General features: G+C 34.8%; 1 protein-coding gene across 2 annotated transcripts in view; it reads right to left on the bottom strand.

Annotated features, from left to right (window-relative positions):
* Nucleotides 1-2,663: 2,663 nt before the first annotated feature.
* TUSC3 (tumor suppressor candidate 3) overlaps nucleotides 2,664-18,284 on the bottom strand; it is a 219,867-nt gene continuing 204,246 nt past the window's right edge. The window contains exons 10-11 of one of the 2 annotated variants that reach the window (XM_034965678.3): nucleotides 10,089-10,153; nucleotides 2,664-3,734 (exon numbers count right to left, since the gene is read on the bottom strand). In XM_034965678.3, coding sequence (XP_034821569.1) covers nucleotides 10,135-10,153 — 19 coding nt within the window. In that variant the 3' untranslated portion in view covers nucleotides 2,664-3,734; nucleotides 10,089-10,134. The remainder of the gene's footprint in view (nucleotides 3,735-10,088; nucleotides 10,154-18,284) is intronic. The other variant, XM_034965679.3, reaches the window with a different exon arrangement.

The raw sequence follows: 18,284 nt of genomic DNA, 5'->3' as shown, positions 1-18,284 counted from the left end.
GTAGCATTGTTTCCAAGTCCTTATTCTCCAAAGTATTTCACTATCCAGCTTTTCCTTCCAGGCTTTCAGTGTGTGTCTATTTGTCACAACTTCAATCTTTTCTCCAGGCAGCAGTGGCTTGTTCATTTACTTTCAATGCTTTCAAGAAACCATTCTCAGCACAGCTACTTTTTCACCTGAGAGACTTCTGAGTTATGTCAACCGAAGGCAAGCCCCTAGATAGGTCAAAGCAAACACCATTTCTTAAGAATGAGGTCTATTCTGCTCCCTCCAAAGCCAGGAACCCACATAAGGAATGCAGGCTGCAGTCTTCAAGACCATTCCTGACTGGGGAGGAAAGAGGGTGAATTAAGATAAAATACCATTAAGCTATCCAGCTGAGTTTCAGTTGCTTTTTTAATTTAAGCATTTTCTTGGTTTAAGCAGTTGCTTGGTAAACTTTTTTTTTTTTTTTTTTAAACAAATTTCCAATAAAATAGAGTGTGACAGTGTTTTTTTTTTCTTCCTGTTTTTCTAAGGACGGGTATGTCCCTGGAATTCCTTGCTGTCATTTTTCCTGACATCTATGCATAATTTTTAATGGAAATAGATAGATGTATCCACATTTGGGTAAATGTGACATGATTTTCCTATTATGGCCGGAAGGTGAGATGCTTTGTTAAAACTTTGTACAGTAGTTGGACCCTTGGTATATGATATAAATATGTGCATGTATTTCAGACATAGAGGAATATCAAAAATTCATAAATGGCAGATGCTTGTGAATTCTATCATCAGGGAATTTAGGAGCTAATGAATGCATACTTGTACCCTTTGAGTGTGACTAGCTACAATGCTCATCCTTTTTCTACTATTAGAGAAAACATTATTACATATATTGGTCTGATCCAATATAGCATATTGCTGGAGTATGAAGAAGACCTTGTTTTACTATTTTAAACTTAATGAGCTCTGTGGACTTTGAGAACATTGAGTCTTCAAGCGTCAATTCAAGTATTTTGTCCCTACATGCTCCAGCTAATGTGTTCGCCCCAGTGACCAGTCCTTTTTAAAACACAATGTTTAATGTCATTGGTTGAAAAATAATTTGTCATGCCTTATTTAGAATAACCACTCCCTTCACGTACCCTTAGGGAGGTTTGCTTAGGTGATAGCAAGAAAAGGAATACTTGCCAAGCTCTATGGTTACAGCAACATCTAGTCTCCCCAAATCACCATGCCTGCTGAATTGCAATTGACAAGGGATGTTACTTCATGTGTAAAAGAAAACTGCAGTAAGCACAAAATGCTACTGGGCTTACTCATGTGAATATCTAATGCCAGGAACAGTATGTTGAGCAAAATGCAACAAGTTATTAATCAGATGTTATTACAAAATGAAACTCCTTTAGGTGGAATTTTATAATTAGGATTTTTCTTTCCACTGTAGTAGAAAAACAATTGTTAAACATATAATCAATTTTTATGACAGTTTGGAACGCACAGTGAATCTGGTTAAAAAGTGACACTGGAGGATATAACATACCAGGTACAAATCAATTATTCAATTCTCATTGTCTAGCAAAGGTAAATACATCGTATGTATGTGATTTTGCACGTTACATTCTGTAAGCAAACTATATGTTTGAGCCACTCTTTGCAATTCTGCCTATAGCATTTTCCAGTCAGTAACGACTTATGTTGAGGCAGTATATTTTGCTCTAGAATCACTTCCCTAATGTAACAGTTGTCTATAGAGAAGCCACAGCTTTTTAAACCATGAAATTCTGAAAAAAAAATATTGTTTTTATCACTGGATGTAATTTTAAATGCTCAGAGGAAATTAATTAGAAAATAAGAGCTAGAAAACCTTTACTAATATGGTATAGTAAAGTACTCCTTATCTATCTTAGTTATAGTGTCTGAGGATGACCTGACTTTGATATGATTAAAAGATTTACAGTGAGATTAGAGATAATTTGTAATATCATTTAATCAGCTGCATATTAACTGCAAGATAATTCTGAGATTTAAGGATACAAACAAAAGTGATTATAATTAACAAATGTTTAATATTTGTAAAATTTGACCTGAGAGTCTCTATGTATGAAGTTTTGAGTAAAATGTAAAAAATCTACAATGGATTAAGAATTACAGGTCAAGTTCTGCCTAGTGATAGGCACTGATCAAATGATTAAGTTCATCTATTGCTTTTCCATAAACGTCATTCCAAAACTAAATTTATTCATCTAAGTACATGAACTAGGAGAATTTATGTTATTTTTAGTAACAGATTTGGGAGTATGATTATAAACTTACAATTATTATGTAATTTTCACTGAATATTATGTTTTGAAAAGATAGCATTCATCCTGCTAGCACACACATTGCCCTGGGATATAACTTGATAAACATGCCCCAGTAGGCCTTTATATTTCCCATTCTTCATTGAATTCACAGATTTAAGTAAGTAAACTCAGTGGTTGTACACCCGTTTCTTGTTTGAGGCTGTATAGCTGGAACTCTCAATGAAAACAATTCTCCATGGTCTATTACTCAAATCTTAATGAAAATTAGATAACAAACCTTAAAAACAAAAAGCAAACACTTATTGAACTGACTGAAGAACTGCTTTCCTAAACCCTAATTAATTTGGATAACTCCACAGAATATAAAAATCCATGTTTGAGAGTTTGAAGGCCTGGTTATAAACTTTATTTATTTTTGGCTTTCAGCTTCCATTACTTCTATGAGTCAGATAAAATTTACATTTCCTAATTTACAAGGTTATTGTGAGGAAGAAATACCATAATGTATGTGAAAGTGCTTTATAAACTAAAACAGGATACAAACATAATAGTACATTACACTCCTATATTTGTTTTCAAGAAAGCTTCATTGAATCATTCACTAATCCTAGGATAATTAACCTTTTACCTGGATTCAAGGATTGAGGATTTGATGGAAAGCTGGTTGCATAAAACACATGAGCAAAATGGATATAGTGGGTTAAGTTTGCTCGAAAATGGATAGTGTGTTAAGTTTACTCTTATTTTTAAGTCTGGATTCCCAGAGGACATTTAAGTTTGAGAAATAACTCCTAGTTGTGGTATGTTGCTTTCATTGTCTGATGCCTTTGAAGCACACTGCTTTAATGCACATTTACTTTAGATTTAGATCTCAAGAAGAAGCTCTAGTCCTTGGTTAGGCATCCAAATTGTAGGTACCATTCATCCAGTTCTCTGTCCTATATACCTTTATCTAGTTATAATTAATAACAAAACACTATTCGTAACAGTGCACGTCCTTTATAACTGAAACTGAAGGAAGTTTAATTTTCAGTACATGACATATTTTCATGCATTTGCTTTATCCCTGTACAATACTAAGAATCTTTAACATACATTTCATAGGTTTTCTTTTCTAACATTGCGGTCCTTTACTAATGAGTAAACAGTTCTAAAACATGAATTCATAATTACATTGTCATTTATTTCAATCCTGTGGCACACACTGAATATAACAGGCTTGAAAAACACTTTGATATTTCCTTTGTAGATGACTAAATGCTACCATTGATTTCTATAAATTAAATTTACTAGGAAAACCCACAGTTTAAAAAAAGTACACAAGAATAAGCTAGCTGATCACAATGAAATGAATGAATTCAAAATAGTATAAAGTCAGGAACAGTTTATCTTCATGGTAAACATTCACTTTATGCAAATCCCACTTGGCTTCATTTAATTAAAAAGCTGAAAAAGAAAGAAAATTATTATGTGCTGAACATAGAACATAAGGAAAATACAATATGTTTGTTATTCCATTCTAAATTAGCACATGTAAATATAACATTAAAATGTCATAATTGTATTCAACTAATTGTAATTTTTACATCAGGGCAATTTTTCTAAACTAGTGCCTTTAACCAGATCAGGCTTAGGTTGGGAACAGGGTCAGGGTGAGAGAAGATGCTGAAAGCTTTAATTTGTGGTTTAAATTTACATATACATTGCTTTCATTGCTGGCTAGAACAGCAGTTAAATCAGCATTTAAAATGGTAATGTAGGGGAAATACAAGGGAATGGACTGAAACAAATGCGTGAAGTGGGTCATTTGAATGTCCTAAAAACATTTTTTCTCTAACCGTATAATTTAATCACTTGGTCTTTTGTTAATTTACAATTTCATCGTATTGAACAACCAAAAAGAGTATACACAAATCATAAATCATAAAACTTCTGATGAAACATCAGCAGAGATACTTGTACATATAAAAGTAAAAGATAACTATGTTATTTTTTTAAACTTCCCTAAACAAAGCTTTAATTTATGTAACAAAATTTAATTTTGTAAGATGGTAAATCAATTTAAATAACATTTATGAAGCTTTTGTTTATATTTGTACCTTTCTGCTAACACGTGGCATGTTCTTTTTGAGTCTTGACAACACAAGACAACTTTGCAAGGCAACCAGAGACAAACCAATTTTTAATTAAATATAAAAGCAAAAATGAAATTAATAGTTCTTGTAGTTAAAAAAAGAAAACAAAAAACAACAACATCAAAAAAAAAAAAAAACATGTAGCTGGAAAAATGTCCAAAGTAGGTAAGTTTTATATTTGGATGTTTAAATCATATCATCCTAGGCATAAATTGTTTCGTCTTTCTGAACCTCGGTTTCCTCATTAGTGAAAAGAACGTTTGTTTTGGATGATTCCCAAAGTTCTTTTCAGTGCTAATATTTTAGGATTCTGGTGATACTATGTACAAGAATAAATATGTATTTTAAAATGTAACATTTTAGTATAAAACATAAAATATATATTTAAATTATATAATATACAGTGTATATTATATAACATCAATTAAAATGTAAATAAAGTCACAGTACAATACAAACCAGAAAAATTACTCTTGTTAGCTGTTTCTGAGAAATTGTTAAATTAGAAGATAAAAATGATGTGGTGATATCAGGATGCAATGAGACGTCGCCTCTACTTTCAAGATAATAAGTAATGAATAAAGCGTACGATAAGGGTGACCATCTCCATGAAGAAGAATGTCAGCAGTAAACCTTGTCAGGGCCTTAAGCTGTAGTTGCTGTTCAGTCCGCATGATCCTTAAAAACACTGCTGGTAAAGCAGATAGATGTGCCAGCTGTACATGAACTGTGGCATTATGTTTTGAAAAGATAGCGTTCATCCTGCTAGCACACACAAGCCATCATCAGCTTGCTCTGAAGATGAAGCTAACTGAAGAATGAAGGTTAATGAAAAAAGAAACCTTAATCATAAAATGAACTGACACTTAAAACTAGGGATTTGTAGCTTTTTGTTGTTTAGTGTTTAAAGGCTCTGCAAATTTCAAGTTACGGAGCACTAAAGGTAATCTTTATTACTGCTAACGATATTACCCCTGTAAAAGCAAAAATACTAATTTGATCCATACTGGTAATTTTATACCTTCTAACTTTTCAGCAGTTTTATGATACTTAGGTATATTCACAGTAAAAGGATCTCTGTGAGTACTTTATTAATGTTATCTTTAGTTATGCTACTGTTCTTTTCATTTAGTAATTTTCTTAGCCTGGTGTAACAATCAGTTGTTTATATCATTATGAAATGATAAATACATATTTAATCTGAAACTGATTACTTGTTAGTTAGATGTATCCTTTATTGTAGGACAATTAGAGTACTTCCTATGCTTCTATCATTTTCAAAACTATCATTTTCATTTTAAATAGTTATAAAAATTTCTTTATTTGTTCAAGACACTGGAAACACTTGAAGCACAAAAATGTCAAAAATGTTTTGACTGGTTAAAACGTTTCTGAGAAAAGTATGAACTGCTGTTCTCTAATCAGTATTTCAGGATTCACTTTTATTTTCATTATATAAATATTAAATTATAAATATTAAATTTCCAAGGTATGTTCCAGTATGAATGTTTTATATTATCACTCAAGTAATTAGTCTCTCATTTCTAATCAAGATCTGACACGTATTTTTTTCCCTTTTCACATTTATCTGTCTAATACTTTTGCTTCTTAATCTAACAGTATAATAGTTCTCACAAACTTATGGTTCAGGAGTGCCTGGATATTGTTTTTTCTAATAATGCCTATCACAAAAATGTATAAATGCTATTGGATCATACTTTTTTAAAAAAAACTGCCAATAATGAAAACTGAATGTATTCCCCTGATGTGTGCTTTTCACTTTTGCGGTCTGCTTCCAGAATGAGTGAGAAGCAGCCTTGGGTACCATGATCAACTTCTGTGTGGACTCTGCTCCACGCTCAGTCATGAACGAATCGCACTGTAGTTATCCATAGTAGTAGTCTGCATGTGCATAGCACTGATTGCTGTGACTGGCTTATTCGCGTATTCTGAAGTGAATATATGCATGGTCAACTGTAACTCAGATAGTAATAGAAAATGGAAGCTAATTGGCAAGAGTAGCAAATTGCACACAAGGGATAAGATAGAAGGCTAGGACTAGCACAAATGTGCCCCCAGAAGCTCCCACTTCCCCTAGCCTAAGAGAAGCAACCATTCCTTTCTAGTCTGTGTCACTTTATTTTTGCTTAAAGTCCATCAGGGATGCAAAGAGACTGTTTACACAAAGAAGGAATGGGATGGCAACTTCAAACCGTTTCTCTCCTTAAGGCTGGCTCTCTCCTCAGCGCTCCCTCATGGTAGAAAACCACAAATTTAGATAAAAATGCTGCCTTTGATTTGCTAAGGATTAATATTCCATAGGTTTATTAGCAAGTTTATTACTTGAAATTCAAAAGATTTTTCTAGAGAAACATGCAAGTGTTAGCTATTTTCTTAATCTCAGGGCCCCCAAAAGTCTGTTTCAATCAGCATTTAACAACCATTGTGTACTAGATTCTGTGCATAGAAGCATGTTGCAGAAAATGAAATGATTGAAAGTCATGGCCCTTATATTTCTTTTAGCTAAAGGAAAGACCTGGGTGTGATTAAGTATGATACAGTGACACATTTGAGATGATGACGGTGTTACAAGAACTGAAAAAGCAAAACTCTGAGAACAAGTAAGACGCAGGGACAGCAGCCTCGACCAAAGAAACTGGATGAGGAAAGGTATGAAAGTATGGGAACATATTCAGTGCTGTGTTCAGCATGGCTAAATCGGGAGTTAGCGCATTTTCTGTAAAGAGCCAGAAGGTTAAGTATTTTAAACTTTGTGGGCCATGGGTCTTTGCTGAAACCACTCAGCTGAACTGTCGTAGTGCAAAAGCAGCCAACACATAAAACAAACCTGGCTGCGTTTCAGTGAAACTTTATTCATAGGCACTGATATTTGAATTTCATAATTTTCATGTCACAAAATATTCTTTGTTGACGTCCCACCCCCCCAATGATTTAGAACTGTAGAAGCCATTCTTAGTTTGTAGGATAAACTAACACAGACAGCAGTTACTTAGTTTCGTATTAAACCACAGGGTGTACTGAAAGATACACCATAAAAATCTGGATGGCATAAAACTTAAAATAGTTGTGGCAATTCATACATTGATATTACTACATAGGTGTAAAATCATATATATTGTAGAATGTAGTTAACTGCATAGGAATATGCTCATGATGTATAAAAGAAAAATAAGCAGCTTACAAAATATGTATTACATAATTCCCAAGGTTCAAAATATGTACAGGCTAAACTGATGACATTTGATGACCTGGGTGTTGGGATTTATGAATACATTTTCTTCATTTTGCTTACCTGTATCTTCTAGAAGGAACATGTATTAACTTTGCCTTCCTCTTTGTTATTAGCTATTAATGAATTTTAATGAAGCAGCAACATGATCAGCGCATATCTTAAAATAATTCTGACACTACCCTACAATAAGTGATGTATTATGGGGGATAATGACTAGATACTGGGAGACAATTTAAGAGGCTCTGTTATAGTCAGAAAAAGACACAAGGTACTCAAGACAGCAACTGTGGGAACAGAAAAGTAATGCAGACCAAATAACATAAAGAAGGATGAGGATGAGGACAAAATGACTTCAAGATTTCCATCTTGTGTGACTGTGACAATGACAGTGTCGGGGAAAAGGGGTAGAGAAAGAGATTTGGAGGCAGATGATAATGATTTTTTAACGTATTGAGGTGAACTGTTAATGTGGTATTCAGGTCTGGTTCTGGATGTCACGAGAAAGGTCAGGACTTGATAATGTATACTCAGGACTGAGAAATAATCTAAGAGAAAAAAGGAAGGTGTAAGAATGCCACGTTACAAAATCCAGGGTATGAAGTTTCCAAGAGGGGCTTGTCAACTAAAATGCTAGAAAGGTCACATGAAGAGAACTTTGGATTTGGTCACTGGTGGTTACTGGAGACCGCGGGTATATCAAAAGCTTGTTTGTTCCTTTTCCCTTCCTGTGAAATATCTGAACAGGTAAGCAAATAATGGCCTGCTGTTTGTTTGTTTTTTTATGTATCCTGAATTAATGACTCCATCTGTTTCTCATATTTGGAAAACCCAGAATGTACACAGTGTTCTGGAACAAATGTATTCTGTCCAAGTGGAAGCTGGTTAAGTTCCGATATCCTCAGCTCGACAGAACATTTTTGTGCACTGCTCTTCCTGTTCTCAAACTGGAGAGGAAGTCAGGAAGACCCAGTGGTTACCTAATGTCACCTGTCTCATATCACTTATGTGGGTGGGTAAGGGGCAGCTGCTCAGATTTCATTTGGTATCCAAAAAAGGTGCAAAGGGGAAAAAAGGTCTGGGTTGTTCACTAAGCACATATAGGCCAGTGGTTGAGTTTTCATTCCGGCCCATTGACCTTGTGGGTAGTGTAACTCACTGAGTCATTCTTTTTAATCTCTACTCTACATTCACATGTGTTCTACGAGAACGCTAGCGAGAAGTACATTGTGGCCCTTAGCTAGAATTCTTTAGCCAAAAGTCCTGGGGCTCTCTTCTCTGTAATAGAAGATTGCTAAACCCAGAAAAGTCTTTGAGTCTAAAACAAGTGGTCTTCTAAAAAGGCCTAAAGAAATCTAGGCCTTTATTGAGAGTAGGAAAAGATCTCTGGGAATGGAAGCTTTTTAGATCTGTCATTTCATGGGGCAACAGCAGTCCAGTCTCCTAGTGCTCAGGCCAATTTTCTACACAGCCTCCACAGAGAGGCCTATGTAAAGTGTTAACCACATTTAACAATGAGGAATGACCAGAACATGGATAGTCAATCTGGGGGGAGAAGAACAATAAAACTAGAATGCAGGGGATAAGGGACAGATGAAGAGCCAGTTCAGAACTCTTTTGGAACACAGGAGCTTCCCATTCCTTCCCTACTTTCAGTGGGTTGCTGAATGGTATGGAGCTTCTGCCAGAGTAAGAAAGCTGTATTACCACAATGGAATTAAGTCTCCAGAGCTGCTTTTGATGTGTTAGCCTAGACCCTGTGTTCTCTGGTCTTGAGGGGGTGGGATGTGCAGTGTGGAATCAAAAAACTGGATTGTGAATTTTCTGCAAAAAATTACTGTCAATTTTATATACATATAAAATTATATTTTTATATAAAATTATATATATATAAAATTGACAGTAATTATATATATATATAAAGTACCTACTATCTGTTTCTGAATTTAGCAAATGTTGATTTTAAAAAAGTTTTCAGTAAGTTAACTGTTTGTTTGGAAGACTTGTATTTTTTATTACCTTTGAATATTAAGGCTTACATTATTTGTTAATGGGAAAAAAGATTTGGCTACATTTTTCCTAGATAGAATTAAATATATTTGTTGACTGCCTTTTTTCCCTAAGTGATAACAAACAGAAGTTAAGAAAGTATATTTGTTTGGGGTGGAAGCATTGCATCTGTCAAATGATTAACTCCACGTGTCAGTCTTTTGGTAGACATTTTTATCTGAGGACTTCTCCCTGTGGCAGATAAACATAATAATGTAAGACTGGAATATGGAATCTCACAGTTAAAAGTTATCTTACATTTGTAAAACAGTAATTTACTACAACTTGTCTTATGAGATAAATGTTATAGTCTCTATATTTGAAAAATGAGGAAAACTGAGGCTCAGAGAAGATTAAAAGACTTGCCTGAGGTTATAGAGTTTTTAAGTGCCATGGTCCAAATCACATCTTCTCACTCAAAGTCCAGATCACTTTCCAATACACCACAATGAAATACAACAATATGGAAAAAATAATCCTTAAGATTGAATTTCCATTTGTACAATATTATTACAAGATTTAGCACTACATTCTTTATCTAGATAAGACAGGGGATAGATAATGGTGCCTTTACAGAATGCCAGCTTATCTCTTAATCATCTCTAAATCCTTGGACCTTTATAAGTCATTTTACAAAGCCAGGACTCAGCATGAGAAAGGTTAAGACCAGTGAAATTCTCATCAATGATGTGTACTGTGGACTGATCATCATACCATTTAGATATTATTGTTCTATTTGTACAGCTTAAGGTTGTTAAGATGTACAAATCAATGCAAAATTGCTATACCCTCTACATGCTGGAATTTTTGCCTTGCTGTACTTGTTCACTATCATACTTTTTTCAAAATTGGTATGAATGCCTTTCATTTTTAGCTGTTATTCTGTACATTTCCTTACTGAATATCATTCCATTTTCATCTCAAGGTAACCAACGACATTAGAAACTATCAGTTTCGTTTTAAGACAATGGAAGCCACTTTCTGTGTCCACTGTAAGCTTAATTTATATATTCTGTTTTTCACTTGTTATCACCCAGCTTAGAATTGGAACTGCGATACCTCTTTTTTAAGAATGAGTTTTTTTAGAGACAGGGTCTCAGTCTGTGGCACAGGCTGGAGTGCAGTGGCACAATCATAGCTCACTTGCAGCCTCAAACTCCTGGGCTCGAGTGATATTTCCACCTCAGCTTCCCCAGTAGCTGGGACTACAGGCGTGTGCCACCATGCCAGGCTAATTTTTTAAATTTTTTGTAGAGACACCATCTTGCTCAGACTGGTCTCAAATTCTTGGCCTCAGGAAATTCCCCTGCCTCAGCCTCCCAATGTGCTAGGTGTGAGGCCTGAGGTACCACGCCCAGCCACGACAGTTAGCTTTAGAGCTCGAGTTTGGGGTATAATTATTTTTCCACACACCTTCAACTATGAAGAACAACCTGACAACTCCAGGGGGTGTCATTTGGTATGAACTGCATCTTCTGCAGCTGTGGCAAGCCAGTAAGCCTCACTGTATTTGTATTTTAATGGTTCCAATTGCATTTAATGGAAGTAGACAAGGAATAAAATTTTCAAGTAAACAGATTCAACTAACAATTATATGATGAGCACCTACTATGTGCTTAGCACTTTGGAGATATATAAAAGGTTTTTATCAAAGACACAAATACCTTATAATCTAGAAAAAAAAGACAAAGACATGAAACAACTGTAAATGAATACTTAATGAAAAACATAATGCAACAAAGTACTACTGAATAATCAATTGCTGAAATGGCTAGTATAGTTGAAGAGGAGGTAAGTGAAAGTGAGTACTTTTTATTGAGAACCTACTACATTTCAGGGACTACAAATTGATTATATAATTTATCCCCATAAAATTCTGAGGTAGGTTTTATCATACCAAGTTTACAGATTAAGAAACAGGCTTAACCAAGTTAAATATAGAGAGAGAAGTAACTAGAGCTGCAGAAAAATGAGACTTGGAAGTTAAGTAACTAACTTTAAGCCCCAAAGTTAGTTAAGAGGAACCAAAATTCAAACCTGGATTTGTCTAAATGCAGAGCTAGAGCTCTAGCTAATACACAGAATTAAACCCCAACCTTGAGCTCGGGTCTTCTCCTAATTACTGTTATTTTTCCATTATATCATACTACCTCCCTAAGACAGAGTCTAATGAACAGTTAGGAAGCAAAGTGACAGAATTACTAGAAATGTCTCACGTCTCAAAAGCAGAGACTTGATGTATCTTAGATGTTACTATAGACATCTTCTAAAGGAAACTTTTGTGAGCACAGAGTGCCAGTGAAAAATATTGATAAGGTAGTTACCCATATGTGAAGTATATGATGTCCTTGCTAGCGCTTTGCTCTTCTTAGAAAATGGGGCAAGCACTAAAGTTCATGTAATATGTAAAATGAATTCAGTGCTACTACTGAAATCATTATTTCTTCCTTTCTGAACATAACACCTTCTACTTTTTTTTTCTTTTTTTAAGAAAATCACCTTTAGTAATGGCCTTTAGGCTCCAATGCCAAAGTACTTGCTTGGGTGTTATGCCTCTGCCTTTTAGCCCTCAATGTCTTCATTTTGCATTTTTGTGAATTATAAACTGTTGTTTATAATTGCTGGTTCAGATGGTAATTAGATCAAATTCATACTAACCCTCCTATTTCACTGACAATTTCAAGAGACCCAGGAGCCCAACTAAGTTCATCAAAAGGTTCAGGGAAAATCTTTTCTTCATTCAACTGAATCATGCAACTATAAGACAAAACTACTTAATCTTTAGCGTAAAGAAAAACTTTTTAGCAAAAGATTAAATAAAAATGAATTTAAATATTTATAGCAGAATTAATGATAATTAGCATCAAACATTTATTGAGTAATCAGTACTATGTACCAGGCAATGTGCTAAGTGATTTGCAAGCATTCTCTCATGTAATCTTTCTAATAGTTGAACGACATATGACAAATCATCTCCATTTATAAATGAGAACTTAGCTTGACAAAAGTTAAGTAACTTGCCCAAGGTCACACAGCTAGTAACGAGCAGACTGGGTATTCCAATCAGGGAAGTTTGCCTATTAAATTTAAAAGACAATCTGAGAGAATTTAGTAATGGCATGAAACAGATTCATACGTAAACTGTTAAGTGTAAACTTTAGGGTAAGATTTAAGACTATAGGATAAATATTTAAAGTAGATTTTTATCCTTTAGCAGGTACCTGTGTCAGCAAAGAAAACAACAATTTTGAAAGCACTATGAAGTACTGAAAAAATATGATGAAGGGCATAGATGTTTAAGGTTTTGTAAGGCTTAAGATTAAAATAAAAATGAATAAGCAGAACAGGATCACTTCAGATAGAAGAAATTAAGGACTGTATTCTAAATAAAATTCAAAATTGTGAGGAAAAAATGTAAAAAAAATTAGTTTAAAGACAATTATGATCATGGTTCTGTACATAATTATCTTTATGGATACAGTCCTGTATATCAGTGGTACAACAGTTTATAATTCACAAAAATGCAAAATGAAGATATTGAGGGCTAAAAGGCAGAGGCCTAACACCCAAGCAAGTACTTTGGCAGTGGAGCCTAAAGGCCATTACTAAAGGTGCTTTTCTTAAAAAAAGGAAAAAAAGTAGAAGGTGTTATGTTCAAATGTGCATTTTCACTAAAGGGTAACTCAAGTGTCTTATCCCAAGTACAGGTATGATCCAAAGTAGAAGTAGGAAGCTTTCCAAGAGCTACTGTGAAGAAGAATGTGCGTCTGTACTAGCACTTGACCTCTGCAACATGTATTCATGTTAAAATTGGGGAAGTCAAGGATACAGTCTTGGTTGAGAAACTATTTTTCTCCTCTTGTCAGCCTACTTCAATGTATTTCTGTCTTGGATGGTTGGAGTGGTTCAGCTCTTGGTCCCTAGAGTTTATGATTTACTATTGTACAGCCTAATGTTCTTAGAAAATGGACATCTACAAATGTCTTTGCAGAAGTACTAAAGGCCAGGAAATACCTTTGGGAATATGTGTTGTGCGTTTTCCTCTTTCTAGAATAATTCTTTCCTGCATTTCATTCTCTCATTTTCTACAGACTGCCTTTATCTGATGTGAGTAGTTTTTAAAACATGTCATATAATGCTGGTGCCACAGGTAAATGCTTCCAGGAATACCAAAATATTCTTTAACAACGTGGTGCTATGTTCACCACAGGATAATTCGATGGGAAAAGGTCTTTCTCTTCTTTATCAGTATCTCACCTTTCAACTAGTATCAGAATTATTTCTTCTTCTCCTTCATTTGTTCCCTCTTTGACACTTGCTTTTGCCATCACATTTGCTCTTTCTTTAGTTAACTAATTGAATAGATATATATTTGCTTTCCCTGTACTGTCAGGTTTTTGTAATTTGGCTCAGGGTGTGTCCAAATCTCTGCTATATATCTCTGCAGTCTTTTAGTCACATTTGTTTTTGATGTTTGTCAGGCAATTTTATCATAATCATTCACAAGAGAGTTGATAAAATAACTGAGAAGAAAACGAAAGCGTATTTAAAAAGGAAACTAATGCAATGGAATAAAAATATGACTCCAAGTAAAATATATTATTACTAAGTTAACTTTAGCACATATACATGTGCTAGACTAACAAAAGGGATTAAAACTTTTTAAATGGAAAACTGTTTTTTTGTTCATAATGCTCCCATGTCCACTGTATTTTGTTGGTTTAGGAGGATACTGTAAATGTCATGAAGGGAACAGTTATACTATATAAACCTGAGAGAGCAAACTAATTCACGTATGAATAATCACAAGAAGGGTTATCTATGAGCACCATAAGGATTTATGAAAGCAAGAAGGGTTATCTATGAGCACCATAAGGATTTATGAAAGCTTGCTGAACAATTTACAGTATATCCATAGAATGTAGGAAAACGATTAAATGACAGTTCTCAAAAGAGCTGAAGGGACATATTAGAAGGCTTTAATGTGATCTGGGAAGATATAATTAGAGGGATTTTTTAAATTGGACAGTAGAATAGCTGGATAACTAAGTCATTAAATTCAGATAAGAAAGAACAAATCTCAGAAATGATCTGAGGATACATGAAGAGAACATTATAGGATTAGAAAAAATATAAAAAGGGAATCACATCTATGTAAACTATAGCAGCTTTCATTAGTAAAGAATAAGATATAAAAATTACTTAAATTTGTTTAATAAGTAGATTTTGTCAGGGTCCCTTAGTTTTTCTGTAGATTTCCTTTTGTTTCATTGCATATATTTGTACTAAGTTCAAGAATAAGGAAGTTTTTCCTTGAGTAAAATCGTCATCTCTTGAACTACTGGAGCTCACAAGAATTGAAGAGGCCAAAGTAAGTTATTATCTTGGTGCTGAACATTTATCTAATTGTCAACATTTTTCTTAGAGGCTTTGGCTATCACATTATTGAGGTCATTATACATTTGACCTCATGTTATTTTCAGCTTTGATTCTGGGATAATTTTCTACTTATAGGAATATACGAATCACGTTTTTCTACACAAAACATGGCACAGGAGAGACAAGTGAGCTAAGAGTCAGATTTTCTGCTTCTGTCATAAAATAAAGATACTCTCTTGGTCTCATCTATAAAATGAATTTTCAATGATATGATCTCCATGATCCTTTGCAGTACTAAAATACCAGAACACTATGATGTTCTGGAAAAAAAAATCCCAAAAACTCATCTGGAAAAATAATTATTAGTTTTGCAAACATCTAGAATTTGAATTAGAGAATTGTCATAAAATTCACCCAAATTGGTTAAGAATATTTCCTTTTGTGTATATATCTTCCTTTTCATATATTTCTTTCTGTCTAATTAATGTATTTTAAACCAGAAACATGTTCACTATTATTACATATTAAGGCTGTCACACCGTAGCAGTATACTCATAATCCTCAGAATATACCAGGAACATATTTCTCTTCCCATTCCTTTGTACACAAATTATGACTTTCTGCTCATGAAATATCCTCAGCCCCTCCTCTCTCCTTTGTCTAAATGCTTTGTTGAATTTTAGCCTAATTCAAGCCTTCTTCTGGAGTCTTCCTTTCTCAGACCCACAGTGATCTTTCTCACCTGTAAATTATTTCCATACAACAGATCTGCCACTTAGCTTGTAACACTTTATATTGTTATTCCCTGGTTTATGGATGTATGTATTTTCTCCAAACAGAAGATTTCACAGTAAGCATTATGGCATGTCTATAAAGCATTTAACAACTCAAATTTAAAACTGAGAGGCAGTTGTGAAATCCTTTATCACTTAGTTCCCTAAGACAGGCTCATAAAATGGTTATATCAGATTTACCTGGGTAACTATTCACCTGATTCTTAAAACCCACACTTGGAGATTCTGACTCAGCTGCGCATGGTGTAGGAATAAGAAGCCACAGAGTTTTGAGAACGATCTCTTAGGATCAAAGGTCTATCCTGCACACCTTTTTCCCAAATACATGAACTGAATTAAATACTACTCTGGTCACATATTTGGTGGTGTTAACTTTTATAGGTGCTTGTCATTGTATTTGGCTTCTTTTGGATGTGCCTAAGAAACAATTAATTTACATTCAGTGGGCTCTTTGAACACCTTCAAGGAGTCCAAAGGGTAGACTGGCTTCAAAGTTCTACTTAAATCAGATGCCCCATACTGGGGGGTGAAAAACTTAGCCAATCACTTCCTCCTAGAAAATTCACAAAATCATGTTGAGAGAGTGAGAACCGGTAGTATATATAGGTGGGAGCCAAAGGGACATAGAAGGTTCTAATCAGCTGAAGAGAACAGTATAAAGACATTACTCAGTAATAGTGGAAGGATTGGCGCAAGAGATTAGCCATTTGAGTTACCTCTGAAGCAATGGATTTCTGTTGTTGAATGACCTATTTTCTGAACTTTTTCCAACATCTGAGAGATCTAGCTATGTGGCAATTATGTTTTTAATTGTCTTCCTTGCTTCTCCATATATCTCTCCAATAAACCTCCCATTACCTAAAATACCCTGATTGCCTTTTGGCTACTTGAATCTAAAATTGCCTAACAGAGCAACCAAACTCTATTTAGCTTGTCTAAGTCAATCTCGTAAACCCACACAATAGCACAGCAAATGATGGAGCACTGTGAAGAGCTGTTATAGCAGCCAGAGGCCTGCCTGCCATTTCTCTACACAGCATGTCACACTGTTTAGCACACCTGGTGTCCCAAGCTTCTTTGATAGGCTCTCTTCTGATTCTGTTTCTTGGCAGCTCCTCCTTAGGGTTTTCATCTAAACTATGTCAAATTTCATATTCACAAACCACTCTAAAAAATAATTTCCATCTCTGACTTCTTACAAGAGTTTCATCTATATTTCTAGCATTATGAGGCCTGCTGAAGGCAAATCTATCTCCTGTTAGGCTGGTGGGGAGTTGACAGGAGTGTGGGGCTGGTTACATAAGAAGACTGTTCAAATGCCACGTTCACACAGAAATAACGTAAGTGGCATGTATGCTGGTTCAGATGTGCTTACTATTTATATCTACGGTGAGGCCAAGGATATGTATTTTCAAAAGCTTTCCGTATAGTTTCTATGTCCAACCTCAATTAAAAACAACAACAACAACATAACCCCAGAGTAGTAGAGAGTTATTATACTAAATGACAACTACTACTTGAAAAAAAAAGTACAAACTTAAACTCTTCCTATCGTAACAAAAATAGGGCTGTCAAGTGCAACATTATAAAAAACTAGTAAAATATTTTTTTCTCCACTTTTCCTAGTCACTATATTGCTGTCAGATAATCTAGATAGGGAATGATATTTCAGTATCATTACATGCTCTGATATACAAGGAAAGTTAGTTAGAATTTGCCCTTTACCCTTCCCTACTTCCTGTCAACTAAATAGGGCTTAAGAATCTCAGCGGGGCGTGGTGGCTCACGCCTGTAATCCCAGCACTTTGGGAGGCCGAGGTGGGTGGATCATGAGGTCAGGAGATCAAGACCATCCTGGCTAACACAGTGAAACCCTGCGTCTACTAAAAATACAAAAAATTAGCCAGGCATGGTGGCGGGCACCCGTAGTCCCAGCTACTCGGGAGGCTGAGGCAGGAGAATGGAGTGAACCTGGGAGGCGGAGCTTGCAGTGAGCTGAGATCGCGCCACTGCACGCCAGCCTGGGCAACAGAGCAAGACTCTGTTTCAAAAAAAAAAAAATCTCACAGTATCACTTACTGTATAGTTTATCTTTTCATAAAAAGAGATACAACATTTCCTTTGAAACTGTAAGTGCTATAGATGAAAATGGATTAATTTTCAAGTGTTTTTGGCATCCTAGATAAAATACAGAGGATTTCTATTTTTCTGAATCTACAGTTTCCATTATAGAACACAGCTCAAACTAAGTACCAATCATACAAAAACATGATTCTCAATCCTAGAGCAGGGCGAAAGAAAAAAAAAAAACTTCATCTTTCTTGGGTATTACTTAATCTTGGATTTGACTTATTTCACATCATCAAAACCAAAATTGGCTGGCTCTCTA

The sequence above is a fragment of the Pan paniscus genome, chromosome 7 (genome assembly GCF_029289425.2).
Source record: "Pan paniscus chromosome 7, NHGRI_mPanPan1-v2.0_pri, whole genome shotgun sequence".
NCBI classification, from domain to species: Eukaryota; Metazoa; Chordata; class Mammalia; order Primates; family Hominidae; genus Pan; species Pan paniscus.
The sequence above is the reverse complement of the archived record's forward strand: the minus strand, read 5'-3'. Positions and strand labels throughout refer to the sequence as shown.